Source organism: Equus asinus, chromosome 22, assembly GCF_041296235.1.
Source record: "Equus asinus isolate D_3611 breed Donkey chromosome 22, EquAss-T2T_v2, whole genome shotgun sequence".
NCBI classification, from domain to species: Eukaryota; Metazoa; Chordata; class Mammalia; order Perissodactyla; family Equidae; genus Equus; species Equus asinus.
Genome location: NC_091811.1, coordinates 49,903,667 through 49,920,515, shown reverse-complemented (window position 1 = coordinate 49,920,515; position 16,849 = coordinate 49,903,667). Strand labels below are relative to the sequence as shown.

The following is a 16,849-nucleotide window of genomic DNA, read 5'->3' as shown; positions in this document are numbered from 1 at the left end:
TGCCAACTTAAATTTTATTTTGCTTTTGTCAATTTTCATCTCCGATGAAAACCCTCTTTTTCCACAGGGAGTGGAGAACTAAACTATGTATTCACAGATGGGCCATAATTACTGGAAGGAATCTAGACCGCTTATACGTTGATACAGTTCTCTAGCAAAGATGAATCACAGACATAGAGAATAAAGTCAAGAGCAACTTAGTAACAGAAGTGTGCATCGCATTCCTGCCCACTGAACTAGACCACTTTAAAATAGGCTTCAATTTTTTTACTTATCTTAGTGTTTCCAACAAAAGTCTTTTTTTTTTTTTCAGTTGAATTTTTATGGCCACTTGTATTTGAGGTCAATTGTATGAATGTCAAGCTTTATAGCTGCCTATGTATTGCTTTTATCATAAAATAAGTCAGATTTTGCATCTAAATTCATTTGTCCATAGAGGTTTAGCTAAATCTTCCCATGCGCTAACATCGTGCTAGGCACTGTTCTTGTCCCCACCCAGCTTCCAGGCTTGCTGGTAAGATAAGATCAGTGAATATAAGGGGGGAAAGTGAAAACCACACAAAAAAGTATATAGCTTAGAGTATAATTGTGGATACAGGCTGTAAATGCTAGGGGGTTTCAGAAAGCCAGCAACATTGTGTCCTAGAGATGTCAGGGAAGTCTTCTCAGAGGGGTTTTGGAGGGTCTTGAGAAATGTGTGGGATTTGGTCATTCCACCTTCTAGGTGGAGAAGACAGGACCCATGCCCCATGCCAGCTTTCTCCTGGCAGAGGCGAGGGCTGGGGAAAGGCTCAGAGCTCAGTGCAAGGCCTTGAACAGGCAGATGGGAAAAGAGCCAAGGGAGGCCCACGGCAAGTTGAGGAGAAGGTGGAACCAGTGGTTTAATCCTTCACCCACCGCCATCCAGCCTGGACAAAAGGTGGAGGCTTCTCTTTAAACAATGAAAGTTCTTTCCCTTTCCAGCCAGCACTCTTGCACAGAAGCTAAGTTCTGCACACCTGGAACTGGAGTCTCTGAGAAGATTCACAGCATGAGGAGGTGGGGAGGAGAGAGGAAGCCTAGAGCTCCCTGTGGAAGCAGCTTCTTCTAAGTGCCCTCAGCTTCCTGGAGAAAGGGCTGCAGAAACCCCACTGCTGGTGAGGGGAGTTCTGGTTAAGTCAGACCCCAAATTCTGAGTTTCATAAAACTTTGCATTTTGCCTAAAGTTCTTTGGGGGATCTTAAAATTCTCAGGGACAGAAAATCATCTTCTCAAGAGGAAGAAGGTCTGTGTGGGGGCTTTTCCTCCTGGTATCAAAGGAGACACCATGAGTCAAGAGAGGAGCACACCGGAGTCCAGACGGCAGAGTTTGGGTCAAGGTGCCAGAGGGCGCTCACCGGGGAAGGTGAGGTGAGGTGGGGAGCCGAGGGCCAAGGGGCCAATTAGGAAATTCTGGCTTCTCCCCTGGCTCACAGAACTCGGTCCAGCTGGAGCGGCGGCCTCGCTCCCTGGCCAGAGCTGCTCAAGCCGGGCCGGCAGGGCCCACTCCCCCCGGGACTCCGGACTGGGGCCAGGAAGAGCAGACACCACGTCTGAGCCTGGAACTAGACAGTCCCCCACCTCGGCAGCGTGCACGGTTTAGTCTCGGCAGCCTCCGTCCTCTGCGGCTCCTCGAGCCCCCTTCCCGGGGCCTGCCCCGCCCCCACACCTTCACACAGGTCTCCCTCTGTGCTGTAACACACTGGCCCCTTTCCTGGCGATCGGCTTGGGCCAGCGTCTGCCGAGGCTCTTTCACCGCATAGCTGGACGGGGGAGGGGTTGGGGGGCTGTCGTTACGAACCTCCAGGTGGGACCCCCGGGGCCATGTACTCGGGGAAGGGGTTAGAAGACAGGTCGGGGCAACCTCCCAAACTTGGCCTTGCTTGCCAGCCTCCAAGATCTAGGTAGGACTCCAGATACCTTCGAGGTCTCCCCATGCGCCCTACCCCCCAACCCCGCCCAAGGTCCCAACGCAGTGCCCCCTCTCCTTTCCCTGCTGCTCCTTTCTACCACTTTCCCTCCTCCTTCCAGAGTCTTTTCCGTCCACGGTCTGGGGCTCGCGGCCTGCGCCTCTGCAAACAGCCCCCGCCCCTCCAATCCGGGCAGAACTCCGAGAGGAGGGGCCGGAGGTCCCCCTTCCCGCCTGTGGTCGAGGGGGCAGCGCTGCAGCCCCGGGTGGGGGCAGGACAGGGGCCGTCTCTGCGCCCCGCCTGATCAGGCCACTCGGCACACTAGGGGTGGGGGGCGGGAAGCAGGGCTGGCGGAGAGGGGGGTCCGGCCCAGGCAGGTGCGGGCTCTGGCTGGGCCTGGGCGGGCTCCGGGGGCGGGGTCTCAGGTTACAGCCCCGCGGGGGGCCGGGGGCGGCCCGCGGTTTGGGCGAGTTCGCCAGTGTCGAGAGGGGCCCGGCGCATATAACGGGCGCCGCGGCGGGGAGAAGACGCAGAGCGCTGCTGGGCTGCCGGGTCTCCTGCCTCCTCCTCCTGCTCCAAGAGCCTCCTGCATGAGGGCGCGGTAGAGACCCGGACCCACGCCGTGCTCCTGCCGCCTCGCTGCAGGCCCCGCAGTGAGCCATGATACGCCTCGGGGCTCCCCAGACGCTGGTGCTGCTGACGCTGCTCGTCGCCGCTGTCCTTCGGTGTCACGGCCAGGATGTCCGTAAGTCGCCCTCCGCCCCTGCCTGCCACCCTATCGTGCCGTCCCTCTGCATCCTCCTTCCCGGCCCTCTCCCGCTCTGAAGCCCGCGGGTCCCAATTAGAGCGGCTCCCGGGGGTCATAGTGCGCCGAGACTTGGGCGCAGGATGCGCAGCAGCTCGCCGAGCGGAGTTCTGCGGGTGGGGGGCTCTGTCCGAGCGTCCTCGGTGCAGGTCGCTGTTGGAGGCATTTGCAGGTCCCGGCGTTGCGCAGGAAAATTAAACATGTAAAGCGCAGGATCGGAGAGGTTTGCGCACAGATTTAAGCGCGCTCTTTTCCACCAGTTTGGCTAATTAGGCGCACACGCACACAACTCGCCTCGCTGAAGCACTCGGAGTTCAGCAAAACAGGTCCGTGGCCCATGGATCTTTGGAGGAGTAGGAGAGCAAGAGCAGGAGCGAAGGAGCGAGTAAGCTCCAAGGGACTGACTTCGCAGTCGTGTCCAGGGGTTGGTGGCTAGGGGTTCAAAGGGGATTTAGACAAAGGAGATGCTCTGAAACTGGTGGGCTGAAATCCGAAGCCACAAAGAAAGGCTTCGGAGAGGCGCTCTGAGACCTCAGCACCTCTCGCGGGTTCCCTCCGCCTCCTGGCTGGCCCAGGAGCAAGGTGCAGCCCCCATTCGCATCTCGGCTTTCTCCCGGCCTCTAAAGGGGACAGAAACTTCCCGTAGGAGAGGCCATCTGAAAGGCGATAACATTCCAACCAGACTGCTTTTCAAACGTCCCGGAAAATAGCGCCCCCTCCCCGCGGTCTTTCCCTCCAAGCCGGCGGAGGTACTACAATGAGTTATTTTTCTAAGTTTTTGAAACTCTACGAGCCAGGCTGCGGGCTGTGTGTGTGTGTGTGTGTGTGTGCGTGTGCGTGTGTAGCAGGGGAGGGAGGCACGGTTGGTCGATTGCTATAACTATGTCAACTGAATATAGTTAGAGATGGCAGTTTTACAGTGTGGTCCAAAGGCGGCTCGGGCCGCACCTTTCCGTCGCCTCCTTTGGTAGAGTCCCTCTGTCTGGGATTATATTCAGGACAAACGAAGCCTGGAAAGTGTATTAGGTAGAGAGGATTTTTTTTTTTTCCCCACGTGTTTGGGCACGTTTCCTACGGGGCTGGGATTCCAGCCCTGTCTTTGTATGTTACAGATTGTAAATCAATCGCAGGGGAAACTTTTTTTGGGGAGGTAGTGGGGAATCAAACTCCCTTTGCCGACGAAGCTCTATGCGGTCTCGCCTGCCACCAGCTGTCTCCGGAGACGGTTTGGAAGGCTACGCGCCCGGGAGGACTTTCCGTTCATTAGAGCGGCTGACCCGGCGGGGGCAGGACTGGAGACCGCGGCGCAGCCTCAAGGAGCCCGGGGCAGGAGATTCTGGCCGGTCGTCGGGCGCTGCGCTAAGCTGGTGGCGCGCTCCCGGACACTTGTTGGAATATGGTGTGTCTATTAGTGGCCCGGCTAGAACTGACTATATTTCTTGTCCTAAATTTGCATGAACACATCCACAAAGCTGTCTTCTTGACTGACCTCTGCCTTAGTGCGCAATGGAATTAGCTAGGTGACGTTAAAATAATTCCCAAATTCTCCATCTGGTATTAGAGGCGCTCATTTAAGTGGCAGAGCGCTCTCACCGCCGCAGCTTTCTCGGGAGGGAATGAATTCCACCGTTCCTTGGGCCCGAATCTTCCAGTCGCTCCTCCTCCCCAGGGAGGGGAGCATCCGAGCGGCCGACTGTGCGCCTCGGCGAATCTCAGCTGCGTAACCCCCTCCCCAGGTCAGGGGACCCAAAGATGTGACGTGGGGAAAGGCGCAGTCTGCGTGGACGTCAGGAATGTCCGAAACCTAGCGCTGGGGCACGCCCCTCCTCCCCATCTTTCCACAAGGTTGAGAAACTTATTGGCGGCGGCGTCTTTGACCCACATCTGCCCTTCGCAGCCTTCGCCTCCGAAAGTGCTCCTCGGTTCAGGGGAGAGACCTCAATCCTCCTTTGTGAGGCTTGTTTGCGTTGGGAGATTGGCAGCGATGGCTTCCAGATGGGGCTGAAATGCTGCCCGTATTTATTTAAACTGGTTCCTTGCGGAGACCTGTGAATCGGGCTCTGTGTGCGCTCGAGAAAAGCCCCATTCATGAGAGGCGAGGTCCAGTGGGTTCCCCCGGACTCCCCGACCCCCTCTCCCACAATGCCCTCCTGTGCCCGCCCGCCGCCACCTCCCGGGCTCCAGCCCTGCGCAAAGCGGCGGCGAAGCAAAACAATTCCCCGAAAGAGGTAACTTTTTAATTGGCCTGCTACAAAGAATCACTTATACGGCGCTGCGGTAATGAGCGGAACCCGATCAGGCGCGCCGGGATGCTATCGGCAGCCGTTTGGAACTGCAATTATGGTGGTGCTGGGCTCCTCCGTCCACACCTAGGGGATCCGGTTACGGTGCTGGCTCCTTTCTGGGGCAGTCATTTAATCCCACTTTTCACCCTCCCAGTGTCTGTGGGCGAGCCGTGTCCAGAGCCGCAGCCATAAAGAGTCACCCAGCGGCTCTCACACCCAGCGCTGCCCGGCCCCGCCCCTGCGCTCGCTCACCGCGGGGCCGCCCTTCCAAGGGAAACCCGATCCGCATTCGGGGTGCACCGCCCCCCCAGCATTTTCCTCTCTTTCCGCCCAGTGCCCTCTTGGGTGAGGGTGGGCTCTTCCTTAGTCCGGACGGGAGACCATTAACCTCTCCTCCTTCCCTTTTCCCATCGCCTGCTTTCTACAGCTCCTTCTGTTTTAGCGGTGGGTGTGTCCAGCAGCTTCCGTACATACTCTTGGATCCCCTACCCTCCCCGCGATTATTTCGCCGAGGGGCTCAGTGGCTTTCTTCTAGTGGAAAAAAAAAAAAAAAACGAGAGAGAGAGAGAGAGATTTATCTTTACATTTTTTAGTGTCTCCTTAAAGAATGAATGATATCTTTAAAAAAAATCGTTTTCAAGTTCTCTACGTTCGTGTCTTCTCCGCCCACCTAGTTTATGGCTCTTTCCTATATTCATGCCCTGCAGCTGCCACTGCTTTGGGGATTCTGATGAGAAAAACAGCGCTGGGCGCTCCCTAGCACGTGGTGCGGCCTCTTCAGCCCTTGGCCTCTCCGGAGCGCTCTTGTCAGCACAGGTTTCGTTTGCAGGGTGAATTCCAGACGGCAGGGCGCTTGTGGAGAGGAGCTAGTCCGTGCGTTCTTGGTCTGCATTCTTGGAGGCCCGGCCTGGACTGGCTAGTCTTAGCCTAGGCCGGGCATCAAAGCCCCCTGCACCCCCTCAAGTTGGGGTGTTGTCTTCAGGTGGAGGCAGGGTCTCTCCAGGAAGGGCTACAGCTGGAGATCAGCACTTTGGTCTTGCTTGTGTCCCAAGGCGTTTTATTAGTCTGCTTAGGTCCCAAGTGTCTTGTTTGAAAGGGCCTATGCCCCTCCCCCAATTGGTCCTAATCCTAATATGGTTTAAAGAATGGGACAAGATCCTAATTCTAATAGCTCCTCCTTTCACCAACCCCCTCCTTCATATATCCACTTTTGGAGCCTGGCTGTTTATAGATTCTAATTTTTGTGGGCAGAATTTTCTGCCTACCTTCTGAATTTTAGCTGTCAGTTGTATTCAGCAAATCCCATAATTTCTAAAGGAAGGCAGAGAAAAGAAGGCCTGTGTTCCTGTGCCAGGGGGGTCTCTCCATTTTCCCCTCTCCTCTATCTTACAGTCCCCGAGTTTCCGCTCAGCATCCCATCTCCTCCTGCTCCCACCCTAACCTGCCCCCCACATCATCAGGTCTCCCCCATACTGGATGCATGCATGAGGAGAATACCGTACAGTAGCCCCCCCTCCCCCACCTTCATTGCTGGGTCAGGGTTTTCACTGGTGAATAGACAGCAGAGTGCAAGGCACACAATAGGTCTTTGTTGAATATGTGGAAGAATGAATGATGTCTTAGAAAAATAATTTTCAAGATCTCTATGTTCCATTGGCCCAAGCCCACATTCTTCAGCATTTGAATTATGTCAAGTTGACTGCAACCTCTTTCTCTTTTTCTCTTCTGGCTTCCCACCCTCTCCTTCCCGTCACTCTCTGCTTCCCTTGCCCCACCCTTGGTGCAGAGAAGGCTGGCAGCTGTGTGCAGGACGGGCAGAGGTATAATGATAAGGATGTGTGGAAGCCCGAGCCCTGCCGGATCTGTGTCTGTGACACTGGGACTGTCCTCTGCGACGACATAATCTGTGAAGACATGAAAGACTGCCTCAGCCCCGAGACCCCCTTCGGAGAGTGCTGCCCCATCTGCTCAACTGACCTCGCCACTACCAGTGGTCGTAATTTATTTATTTCCTGTTCCACATAAATAAATTACTTGCAGGTGCAGCAAATGCCCTCCCATGGATGCTGGTCGTCTCTGCTGAGCAGAGGGACTGGTTATCCATGGGACCCCAGCAGCTGAGGCTGAAAGGAAAGGCCACTTCTCGTTTACAGGTTGAAACTGAGTGAGCTTGAGGCGTTAGAGGGGTCCTTCCTCATTTACCTCCAAAAAATACACTTCCGAGACACACAGAAGGAAGGACAGAAGTCATTCCACAAAAGTATCTTCTCTGGAATCATCCCTAGAAACTACTGGAGCCGCAATGGAGATCGAATTCTCCATCTGGCCCAGCCACAGATTAATACCTCCTCTGTTACCACACCTTGTCTTCTCCATAGAAGATCTTTAAATATACAGTTTTCAGTGTGGAGAAGCCTCTGCAGCCAGCAGGGAGACCCAGAGGGCAGGCTCCCTCCCCGAGATGTGGAACATTGGTGGCACTTTCCTTCTGTTTTTACCACTCATGGTGTTGGCTGCCAATTAAGAATCAAGTTAATCGGAGCAGGAGGAGCTGGGCTCTGGGAGTGCTGGTGGTGAAGGGTGGAGATGGCGCTGGGATGGAGCTACAGGTGCCTGCGCTCCAGCGGGTAGTTACTAACTCCCAGCTGGAACCAGCACTGGTGGATGACGTGTGTGCAGGTGACCTCCCCAGCATTCAAACACGTGCCCTGTCCCCCTGCAAGGTGGGTGGGGACACATGTCTAGGACTCTTGGGTGGCTCTCACTATTCCCTTCGTGCTCAAGTAGAGAAGGTAGTTGAAAGAGAAGCGAGAAGTTGCCTTTCCTGAACACTTCACCAATGCCGGAGAGCTGCCCTTAAGGTCCAGATTCCCAGAGCGTTTCTGGGGGGCCTCTGTGAGCGAAGTGTTGATTGCCTTTACGGTTTCATTGTTACAAAGGGGGAAGGGGTTACTGATTTGGGATGGCACTGGCTGCAGTGCCCTTTATAACTCCTATGTCCTGCTGTTTCTTTTTGTGCTTGCTTCAAGGAGACCCAGCTTGAATGTAAGACCTTTCTAACCACCTAACTCTTCTTCTGGGAGGGCTTGGGCTGTGGGAAGGGCTTCCTACTCTGTGGGGGAAAGAAGAGACGGAACCTTCTGGCAGTTTCTGGTGCCTTCTTTCTCCAAGGCTGATTAGATCTTGAGCTCTTCACTCTGCTCCACTCTTTTGCATGCTGACTGCTTTTTGAATAACAAAGTCTGGGTCATCTCTATTCCTCCTGGGACCTCAACAACCCCCAGGACCCCAGTGACTCTAACACCCCAGCAGAGGGGTTCAGCAGAGGGGTTCAGCCGAGTAACAGGAAGCTGCCTCCTTCCCTGGTTGTGTCCTTTTCTTTGATCACTTAAAGAGTGTTTGAGTAACAAGAGCTTGTACTTACCCATCTCAGGAATCTTACATTCTTCTCTGTTTTTTCCACTCGCAGGGCAGCCAGGACCGAAGGTAAGGGTTTGCTTTTTGTCTTTTGGGTTTTTTTTTTTTTTTTTTTTTGCTTTTGCCCTTATATATCCTTCCTTGGAAGCAACACTGTGCTCACCCAGCCTGTGAGGTCTTAGGCGTCAGTCGAGGTCTGTCTCAGAGGGCACCTGGACTCTGGGGCTCCTGGGCAGGGTTTTGTGCTTGGGGCTTGGTGGGCTTGCTCAGCTCAATCCTGCAAATGTGTCATGTTTCAGGGACAGAAAGGAGAACCTGGAGACATCAAGGATGTAAGTACAAATTATTCTCACACCACATTGCATCTACTTCTCTGATTGAGTCCTTTCCCTGGGCTCCCTCTAACCTGCCACCCTGTGGGTCTCTCTCTCACAGATTGTAGGACCCAAAGGACCTCCTGGACCTCAGGTGAGAAAGGGAGAAATCCCTTCCTCCGTCCCTTCCTCAAGTTACTGCTCTGCAGGCCCCTGGTCTGGCTGTCATCTCAATGTTTTCTTCACCTTCAGGGACCTGCAGGTGAACAAGGACCCAGAGGTGATCGTGGTGACAAAGGAGAAAAAGTGAGTAGAGAAACAGTGCTGCCCAACTCTTGTAGACCCCCCCATGTGCCTGATCACCTCAAGGGCAGCCCTTGGACAGATGGTTCTTGCATAAACACTGCTTCAAATTGGTGCCTTTTTCTCTTTCTGCCAAGGGTGCCCCTGGACCTCGTGGCAGAGATGGAGAGCCTGGGACCCCTGGAAATCCTGGCCCCCCTGGTCCTCCTGGCCCCCCTGGTCCCCCTGGCCTTGGTGGAGTAAGTATGCTTCTGTCCCCTTCCTTCAAGTTGTCCCTCCAGAAATGTGGCTTCTAAATTGCCACTCACACTTACCTGGCTGGCTCCAAGGGCTGCCGGCAGTGTGTACATAGCCTGTCCATGGGCTTCTCCCCCCGGCCTATAATTTAGTTGAATCACATATTAGGCATGAGACTGTGGTGCGAAGGGCTGACTTTTTTCACTCATTGGGTTTCTGCAAAGAAAGTCTTCTGTTACCTGGTTCCCTGGAGTCTGCACTATGTGGTTGATTCTTGGGAGTGGGTGTGGGGGCTGGGGGAGAGGATGACTGGGTACTTGTAGTTCCCTGGAAGAAGAGTGACCACTGTCCTTGGAAGACATTTAATCTTGGTCCCTGCCAAGTACATTCCAAGCAACTATTCATTCTCATGAAAGAGCCCCACTCAGTGAAGGTGTGTGGCGAAAGTCATTTTTGGAATCAAACCAATCAACAAATTATATTATTGCCCAGTTTATGCAGGTTTGCCATTTTGATGTTTGCTGTGTTTTAAATTTTTAAACTTAAATGGCTCACAGACACCTACTACATCCCTTGTTAAAACATTTCAAGACTATTGATTTTGGTCTTTTAAGGCTGGGCATTAAAGTCTTAGAAAATTTAAAAAAAAATCTCCTTTAAAAGTGATGTTTTAGTTCTATTTCTCAATATATGTTAAACAATGTATTTAAAATTTTAGAATTAAAAAGATAATTTTATAAAACGAAATGCAAGTAACTGATACTCCTCCAAATAACACTTCGTCTTCCAAGGAAATGATTATGCCTCTGTCATCTAATAACACATTTCTAAAACTATTTTTCAAGAATCTTTGGTAATTCTAATCAATGCCAGGTTAATCTCCAACAATTAGAGTTTATCTAAATAGAGTTTTTTTTTTCTATCCAGATATATCTTACCTAAACAAGTAGGAAAAACCTAGGGCCTCTCAAGGTCCTAATGTTGTTGGGTTTATTTGCAGAACTTTGCTGCCCAGATGGCTGGAGGATTTGATGAGAAGGCTGGTGGCGCCCAGATGGGAGTAATGCAAGGACCAATGGTAAGAAAAGACATCAGTTCTTTGCAGCCAAAATGGCAGGAGGTGGCCCTTAGCTGAGCCAGAGACTCTGACAACCTCACTTTCCATATAATTGCTTAGAGCAGCCCTTCTCCATCCGTTATGTAACCTCCCATTTAGTTAGCCCAAAGCATTTGGTTTTTAATGGCGATGGATGCCAGTTTTAATGATGCGCTGGAGTGACTAAGAAGAATGAGGATGGAGAGCTGCATATAGGCTAATCTGTTAGAAGGCCAGTTGCTATTGCTCTTGGAATGAGAACTGAAGAATGCAGACAGCAGCCACTGTTCTCCAGCATCCACAAGACTTCCAGCAGGAAATCTCAGCCCTGGAGCTCTGACTTGGCACATGCTAAATGAAACTCAGACTTTAGTAAACATGGCTGCTGTCCAGGAGAAAGCAAGGCCAGCTTCTCTGTCCAAATGGTGCCTATAAATAAAAATAGATTGTTGTGTGGGGAGGGGGAAATGAGAGGGAGCAGCCATGGTAGGCCCCCTGCCCACAGAATAGCTCCTTGTCCTTTGTCTGGGCTGTTGGCCGGGAGGAGGTGGCCCACTGGAGGCTGCTGTTGAAGCATTGCCAGTAAACCTCCTCATTTTCTGTTCCAACACAGGGCCCTATGGGACCACGTGGACCACCAGGCCCTGCTGGCGCTCCTGTAAGTACTGGGTCTTTCTTCTTGGCATTGCAGTTGCTTTCAAGCTCTCTGATGTCAGCTTGTGGTGGTTAACCTGGTATCCTCACTTTCCGTTTTAGGGACCTCAAGGATTTCAAGGCAACCCTGGTGAACCTGGGGAACCCGGCGTCTCTGTGAGTACCAGCACAGCCCTGCCCTCTTCCTCAGGAGCCTCCGATGATGTACCACTCAGACCCCAGCACTGTCACCTTCCCGGCTCTATCTGGTGCTTCCCCACAGCAGAGGGCCCAGAGGAAATCCAGATGTCACTTCTTAGCTATGGGGGATCTCTGACAGAACCAAAGGTGGCAAGGACCACCAGGAACTCTGTTCTACCAGTCCCCTTTCTAGGTCACACCGGTCTGTGCTGTCTGCTACCTCCCGCTATGATCTCTGCTATGATGTGTTTGCTTTCTCTCAGCACAAAGTGGTTTTTTCATCTTTCTTCCTTATAGGGAAACCAGCTTCCCAAAGCTATAGTCCCAAAGTTTTGTTCCCTGATTAGGTGCCTTCTCCCTCCAACTGTCTCTTAAACTCTCTTACTTTGTATTTCATAGGGTCCCATGGGTCCCCGTGGTCCTCCTGGCCCCCCTGGAAAACCTGGTGATGATGTGAGTATACCTGAGCCATCAAATGTGGGGCTGCCTCATCTGAAAGGGCCTGGAGAGGGTGTGTGCTGGGGCGGGGAGGTGGAAGTGCCCTTGGGTTGGCCCAGCAGAGACTCAGACTCTGTCTACTGTCTACATTCCCACTTGCAACTTAGCTTGCAAGTGCCCTGGGGATGGCTTTGGACCCGTTAGGAAGGGAAATAATTAAAACATCATTAGCTCCAGGAAGGGAAATTGAGAAGTGAGAGAAGGGAAGAGGGAAAACACAAGGGGAAAGATGTAGAGAAGGAAAAACAAAGAAAGGAACACTCGACCTCTCAGCGTTATCTTAATTGTAAATGAGTGACGAGAAGCTCAGCCTGACTCAGGATGTCTGTGAAGGATGCAAACGAAATGAAGAGACAAGAGTTGGCACTGGAGCTGTTCTTATGACTCGTCTTAGACAGTAGAAGACTCTGGAGGTTAGGGAGTGTAGCCAAGTCAGTGGAGCCGAGGAGAGGAGACGGAAAGCCCACTAGGGGAGCTGAAGGTGGTGGGGATGGAGTAGGTTGCCCAGGCAACATGCAGCTGTCCGGAAGAATACATGGTGATGCAGGAAGGCATTCAGGGAAGTCTGGAACCTGAAGGAGGTGAGGGAGATGAGGAAGCAGGTGGGCAAAAGGCAAGGAGGGCTGGGAGGAGAGACTCCCTCTGGAGTGATGCTAATGTGTCTTCTGAGGAAGCTGAGGTGCGTCTCTCCCCCTTCAGGGTGAAGCTGGAAAGCCTGGAAAATCTGGTGAAAGAGGCCCTCCTGGCCCTCAGGTAAATCCCTATCTTTCCTAGCCTCGAACCTTATTCCCAGAGTCTCCCTCCTTGCAACCAAGGCAGTTGCCTCACGGCAGCTCATCCAAGTTCAGTTAGCTCACTTCTAAAACAAAATTCCAACAGTCCCAGCGTATGACAGCCCTCCTGCTGATGATCAGGTTTATGAGCCTACCACAGGCCCATGTGGGAGGCTGGGCTGTTGTTGTTTATACCCACTTTGCATAAGATAAGGTGAGGCACAGGAGGGGGATTCTGGGAGGTACTGAAAGAGCTGTCCGGGTGCTGGGCTTCTCGCCTGCTCCTTGGCTGCCGCGGGGAGCTGGCTCTGAAGGCTCCCAGCAGCCCAGAGCAGCCTCTGCCCAGCTCTTCTGCTCTGGGCCCTGAACATCTCCTCTTTGGATTGCAGGGTGCTCGCGGCTTCCCGGGAACCCCAGGCCTTCCTGGTGTCAAAGGTCACAGAGTAAGTATCATGGGTGAGGGTGTTAGAAGGAAGGGAATGCCAGGGGAGAGAAAAGCATTTGGGGGCATGAATCTTCCTATTTGGGTTCCCCAGAAGTGTGATTGAACATTTTCTCTTGTCTCCTAGGGTTACCCAGGTCTGGATGGTGCTAAGGGAGAAGCCGGTGCGCCAGGTGTGAAGGTAAGGCCCGAGAAGCACAGGGCATGGGGGATGGAGGGAGACAATGAGGAGCTCTCTTTCCAGTCAAGGAGATGCTATTGCACTTAGTGGAGTTAGGTCATCAGAGCAGCTTTGGTTGGGAACACCCAGTCCTATATCCTGATGGATGAAGAGCAGGCCTGGAGAGCTGGAGGAATTGTCCCTCATAGAACAGAAGTTTATGGGTGTCAGTGCTAGCTGAGATGACCAGAGCTTTCAGCCTCTTCCTTGGGAGTTTTCTGGCAACAGGGTCCCAGTCACTGACACTGTGCATCTTTTTTCCAGGGCGAGAGTGGTTCCCCGGGTGAGAATGGTTCTCCGGGCCCAATGGTGAGTATAAGCATCACCCCTGGAGGACCTCCAGATGCTTTTCAGATACCTCCGAAAGCCTAGCAGCTGGTTCCACTGTGAGCACACTGCTCCCTTTGTGCAAAGTAGATAGTTGATTTTGTAGATTTGAACCAAGTATGAGCAAAAAGTGAAATGTATCAAGTAGATGATTTGTTCAAGGTTTCACCAACACATCCTTGAAATAGCCCTGTTAAAACACTTTTAAGGTGGGCTTCAGTTTTTAAAAAGTCTGTTTATTCTCAGTATTTCGGGGAGCTCATCTATTGCAAGAAGCAAGATGTGCCTGTAACAAGGCTCCCAGTAGGTAATGCCAGGAGCATCTGAGTGTTCTCCTTGGGCAGAAAAGCCTTTGGTGTGAAAGGAGGAGTCCTGGATGAGTCAGGAAGGTGGAATCAGGGGCATCCGCACCTTGGCCTCCTGGGCACGTGCATGCTCCCTCCCCTCCTGTGTCTGGGAAGGGCCCACAGGTTGAAGTGATGGTGCAGAGTGTCATTGAGCCAACTCATGCTTACGCTGTCCTGGTGTGTTTTCCAGGGTCCCCGCGGCCTGCCTGGTGAGAGAGGACGGACTGGCCCTGCTGGCGCTGCAGTGAGTAATTGACACAAGCCACCATTTGCCCAGCACTTTACAGTTTACAAGGCATTTTCATGTAGTGTTATTTCCCTTGACCCTCAAAACAACCCCGTGAGGTGTAGAGTACTGTCATCCCTGAGGATTCCCTCTGAGTGTGGCCGTCACAAATTCCAGGCCGGGTCTGCACAGTCGAAGGAGAGGGGTGGCCTGTAGGAGAGTTGGTTAGTGACAGCAGACTCTCTCTTAACCAGTCTGGATTATTCAGGTAACCCCCTTAACAGCCCCCACCCACTCCCCAGTCAATCCAGTTTGAATTTATGGACAGACTTAAATTGGCTACAATACTGTACCACCTTTTGTTGTTTCTCCTTGCTCAGATGATGCTCTAGAACACTATAGCAGCCTAGCATCCGCTCACAGGCCTTTATGCTTGATGCTGCTGCTGCTCCTGGTGACACTATGATATCACGCCAGGGGCCACCATCTCACAGGCACTTCCTATATTTAATACCTTATATGCTTTGTCTCATCTAATCTTCCCTCAAATCCTCTGAGATAGATTCTGTTATTCTCCCCACTTTAGTGAAGAAGAAACTGAGGCACAGAAAGCTTAAATAGCTTAAGAGAAAAAAATGCTTTGCAGCCTCAGACTCCAGCAGCCTCTCATTCACGTGGGAAGTTAAGAGTGTGGGGATTTGCATCCGATGGAGGGTGCAGGTGTTCAGCTCTGGTTCTTAGCAACAGAGAGCCCTTATAGGCGCTTGGTCAGGCGAGTGATATGATGAAAGCATGTTCAAGAAAGATTATGCTTTCTGTGGATTACATACCCCAACCACCCAGGCTCTAAGGCCCCTCCCCACAGGTCCTTGCAGGGCTGGCCAAACTAAATCAGCTTTACTCAGTTGTGCTACTTTCCAGATAACGTATCTGTTTGGCAGAAATTTCCCTCAAAAGCAGATCTGTTAAATAACAGGCAGCCTCAACCTCCATTTGTCAGCCAGAGCTGCTGAAGTGCCTTATCCCCAGGTCACTTTGTGTGAGGGGATTAGAGAGTGCTGGGCCTGCCAAGAAACACTGCTATTTCTGCAGATTAGCAAGACCTGGCTCGTGGCTTTTTGGCCAGACTTGGAGCCACGGTGCCCACGCCCCATGAGGGGCAAAAGCGAGCTGCATCCCCTGCTCTGTTCTTCCTCCTTCTTGGGCACAGCGGGTCCTGCTTCTTTGTCCTCCTTGCTGGTTGCTGCCCCCATGGTAGTCAGGTTGGCAAGCTGTGCATTGGATTTGGCATAGAAGGTTGACAATGTCACGTAGTTCCGAAGGCGGGCCTGGTGTGAAGGCTGGGCCAGGGACTGGGCTGGATTGACCTCCGCCTGCTGCAGTCATGTGCCCCTGTTGGGCCAGACTGCTCTCTCCCCAGCCTTGCTGCAGGAAGAGCTGCGGAAGCCAGCCCAGCCCTGGCCTCTCACAGCAGTACTGCAGCTCCCCTTCGCTCATGCCCAGCCCCGGGCCTCTCCTCTGGCCAGCTCCTGGAGGGAGGGTGCTCCAGAGCTTCCAGAAGCAGTTAGGCCGGTCCAGAGGGGCTGTGGCCAATGCCAAGGCTTTATATTCCCTCTGACATTTTTTCTAAGTCTTCTCTTGCTTTCCTGTTTAATGCCAATCTGGAGAGTCTCAGTCAGGAGAAATGGACCATAGCCAGAAAGAAGACCTGAGTCTTATTTAAGACATGAGCTCCCCCTAAAGCATCCTTGATCTTCAGCTTCTGAGGAGGGGCAGAGGCAGGCAGGAGGGGCTCAGCAGGGGAAAGGTCTCCTTCTGGCCTCTCCGGTCCCCTGCCAAGGACCAGGTGCCAGGCCCAGCTCTGCCTGGCCTGATGGTTCCGAGTTTGAGTAGAAGTTCCTTAGGCCCTGAGGGGCCTTGAGAGAGAAACTTGGGGGTGCTCACCACAAACCTGGGGAAAAGACCCTCAAAGCTCAAGTCATATAGAGAAAGAACTGGCAGCCTTGCCTTTCTGTGTGAGGAGTCTCAGAGACACGAGCTCAGATATGGTTCTCGGACCATGCCCAGTGCCCTGACCCCATCATGAGGCCTCTTCCTGGGCTGGCGGCAGACATCCTGCGGGCATCTTTGCGTTCCTTAGGAGCAGGTTGTGGAGGTGGCAGAGGGGTGGAGGCAGAGTGCAGAGGCATCCTGGAGTTAACCAAGGAGAGGCGTTAACCAAGGAGGTCAGACAAGCCTTAACCAAGGAGGTTAACCAGGCCCTGAAAGTACTTCCCACTGTGAGCAGGCGGGAGGAAGTGAGTTAGGGTGGCTGCTTGGCTGTTTCGTTTTCTTTTGTCTCAATTTGTTGTCTTTAAATGATAACTCAGCCTTGGAACTGGGGATACTTGGGGTCTAAACGGAAGTTTAGAAATTACCCAGGCTTCATTTAAGCTGAGAACAAGCCCGCCACTGTCCCTGAGCACCCATTCTCACAGCCACCGTGGAGGGGGTCTGGGGCCGCTCCCTCCAGAGGAGCTGTCCTGCAGCTCACACCTCGCCAGCTTCATGCTCAGCGCTGGGGCACCCTGGGCATGCATCTCCTACATTTTCTGTGTGGTTCGGCTGTGGGCAGGGGGGGACTGGATGTGTGGGCACCTCTCACATGGGTACTTCCTTCTTCTCCCTCATAGGGTGCCCGGGGTAACGATGGTCAACCAGGCCCCGCAGGGCCTCCGGTAAGTGCATTCTCATCCTCATCCTCATCCTCGGCAAGTTTTCTAGAGTCTCATTCAGCAGCCCAGTGAAGTCTGCAGTG

At 52.9% G+C, this 16,849-nt stretch overlaps 1 protein-coding gene across 2 annotated transcripts in view; it reads left to right on the top strand.

Moving 5' to 3' along the window:
- The first annotated feature begins 2,447 nt into the window (after positions 1-2,447).
- COL2A1 (collagen type II alpha 1 chain) overlaps positions 2,448-16,849 on the top strand; it is a 31,409-nt gene continuing 17,007 nt past the window's right edge. Inside the window, exons 1-17 of one of the 2 annotated variants that reach the window (XM_014850050.3) lie at positions 2,448-2,673; positions 6,805-7,011; positions 8,488-8,504; positions 8,735-8,767; positions 8,871-8,903; positions 9,002-9,055; positions 9,190-9,291; positions 10,290-10,367; positions 10,999-11,043; positions 11,142-11,195; positions 11,619-11,672; positions 12,417-12,470; positions 12,880-12,933; positions 13,060-13,113; positions 13,417-13,461; positions 14,017-14,070; positions 16,725-16,769. In XM_014850050.3, coding sequence (XP_014705536.1) covers positions 2,589-2,673; positions 6,805-7,011; positions 8,488-8,504; positions 8,735-8,767; positions 8,871-8,903; positions 9,002-9,055; positions 9,190-9,291; positions 10,290-10,367; positions 10,999-11,043; positions 11,142-11,195; positions 11,619-11,672; positions 12,417-12,470; positions 12,880-12,933; positions 13,060-13,113; positions 13,417-13,461; positions 14,017-14,070; positions 16,725-16,769 — 1,068 coding nt within the window. In that variant the 5' untranslated portion in view covers positions 2,448-2,588. The remainder of the gene's footprint in view (positions 2,674-6,804; positions 7,012-8,487; positions 8,505-8,734; positions 8,768-8,870; positions 8,904-9,001; positions 9,056-9,189; positions 9,292-10,289; positions 10,368-10,998; positions 11,044-11,141; positions 11,196-11,618; positions 11,673-12,416; positions 12,471-12,879; positions 12,934-13,059; positions 13,114-13,416; positions 13,462-14,016; positions 14,071-16,724; positions 16,770-16,849) is intronic. The other variant, XM_070494534.1, reaches the window with a different exon arrangement.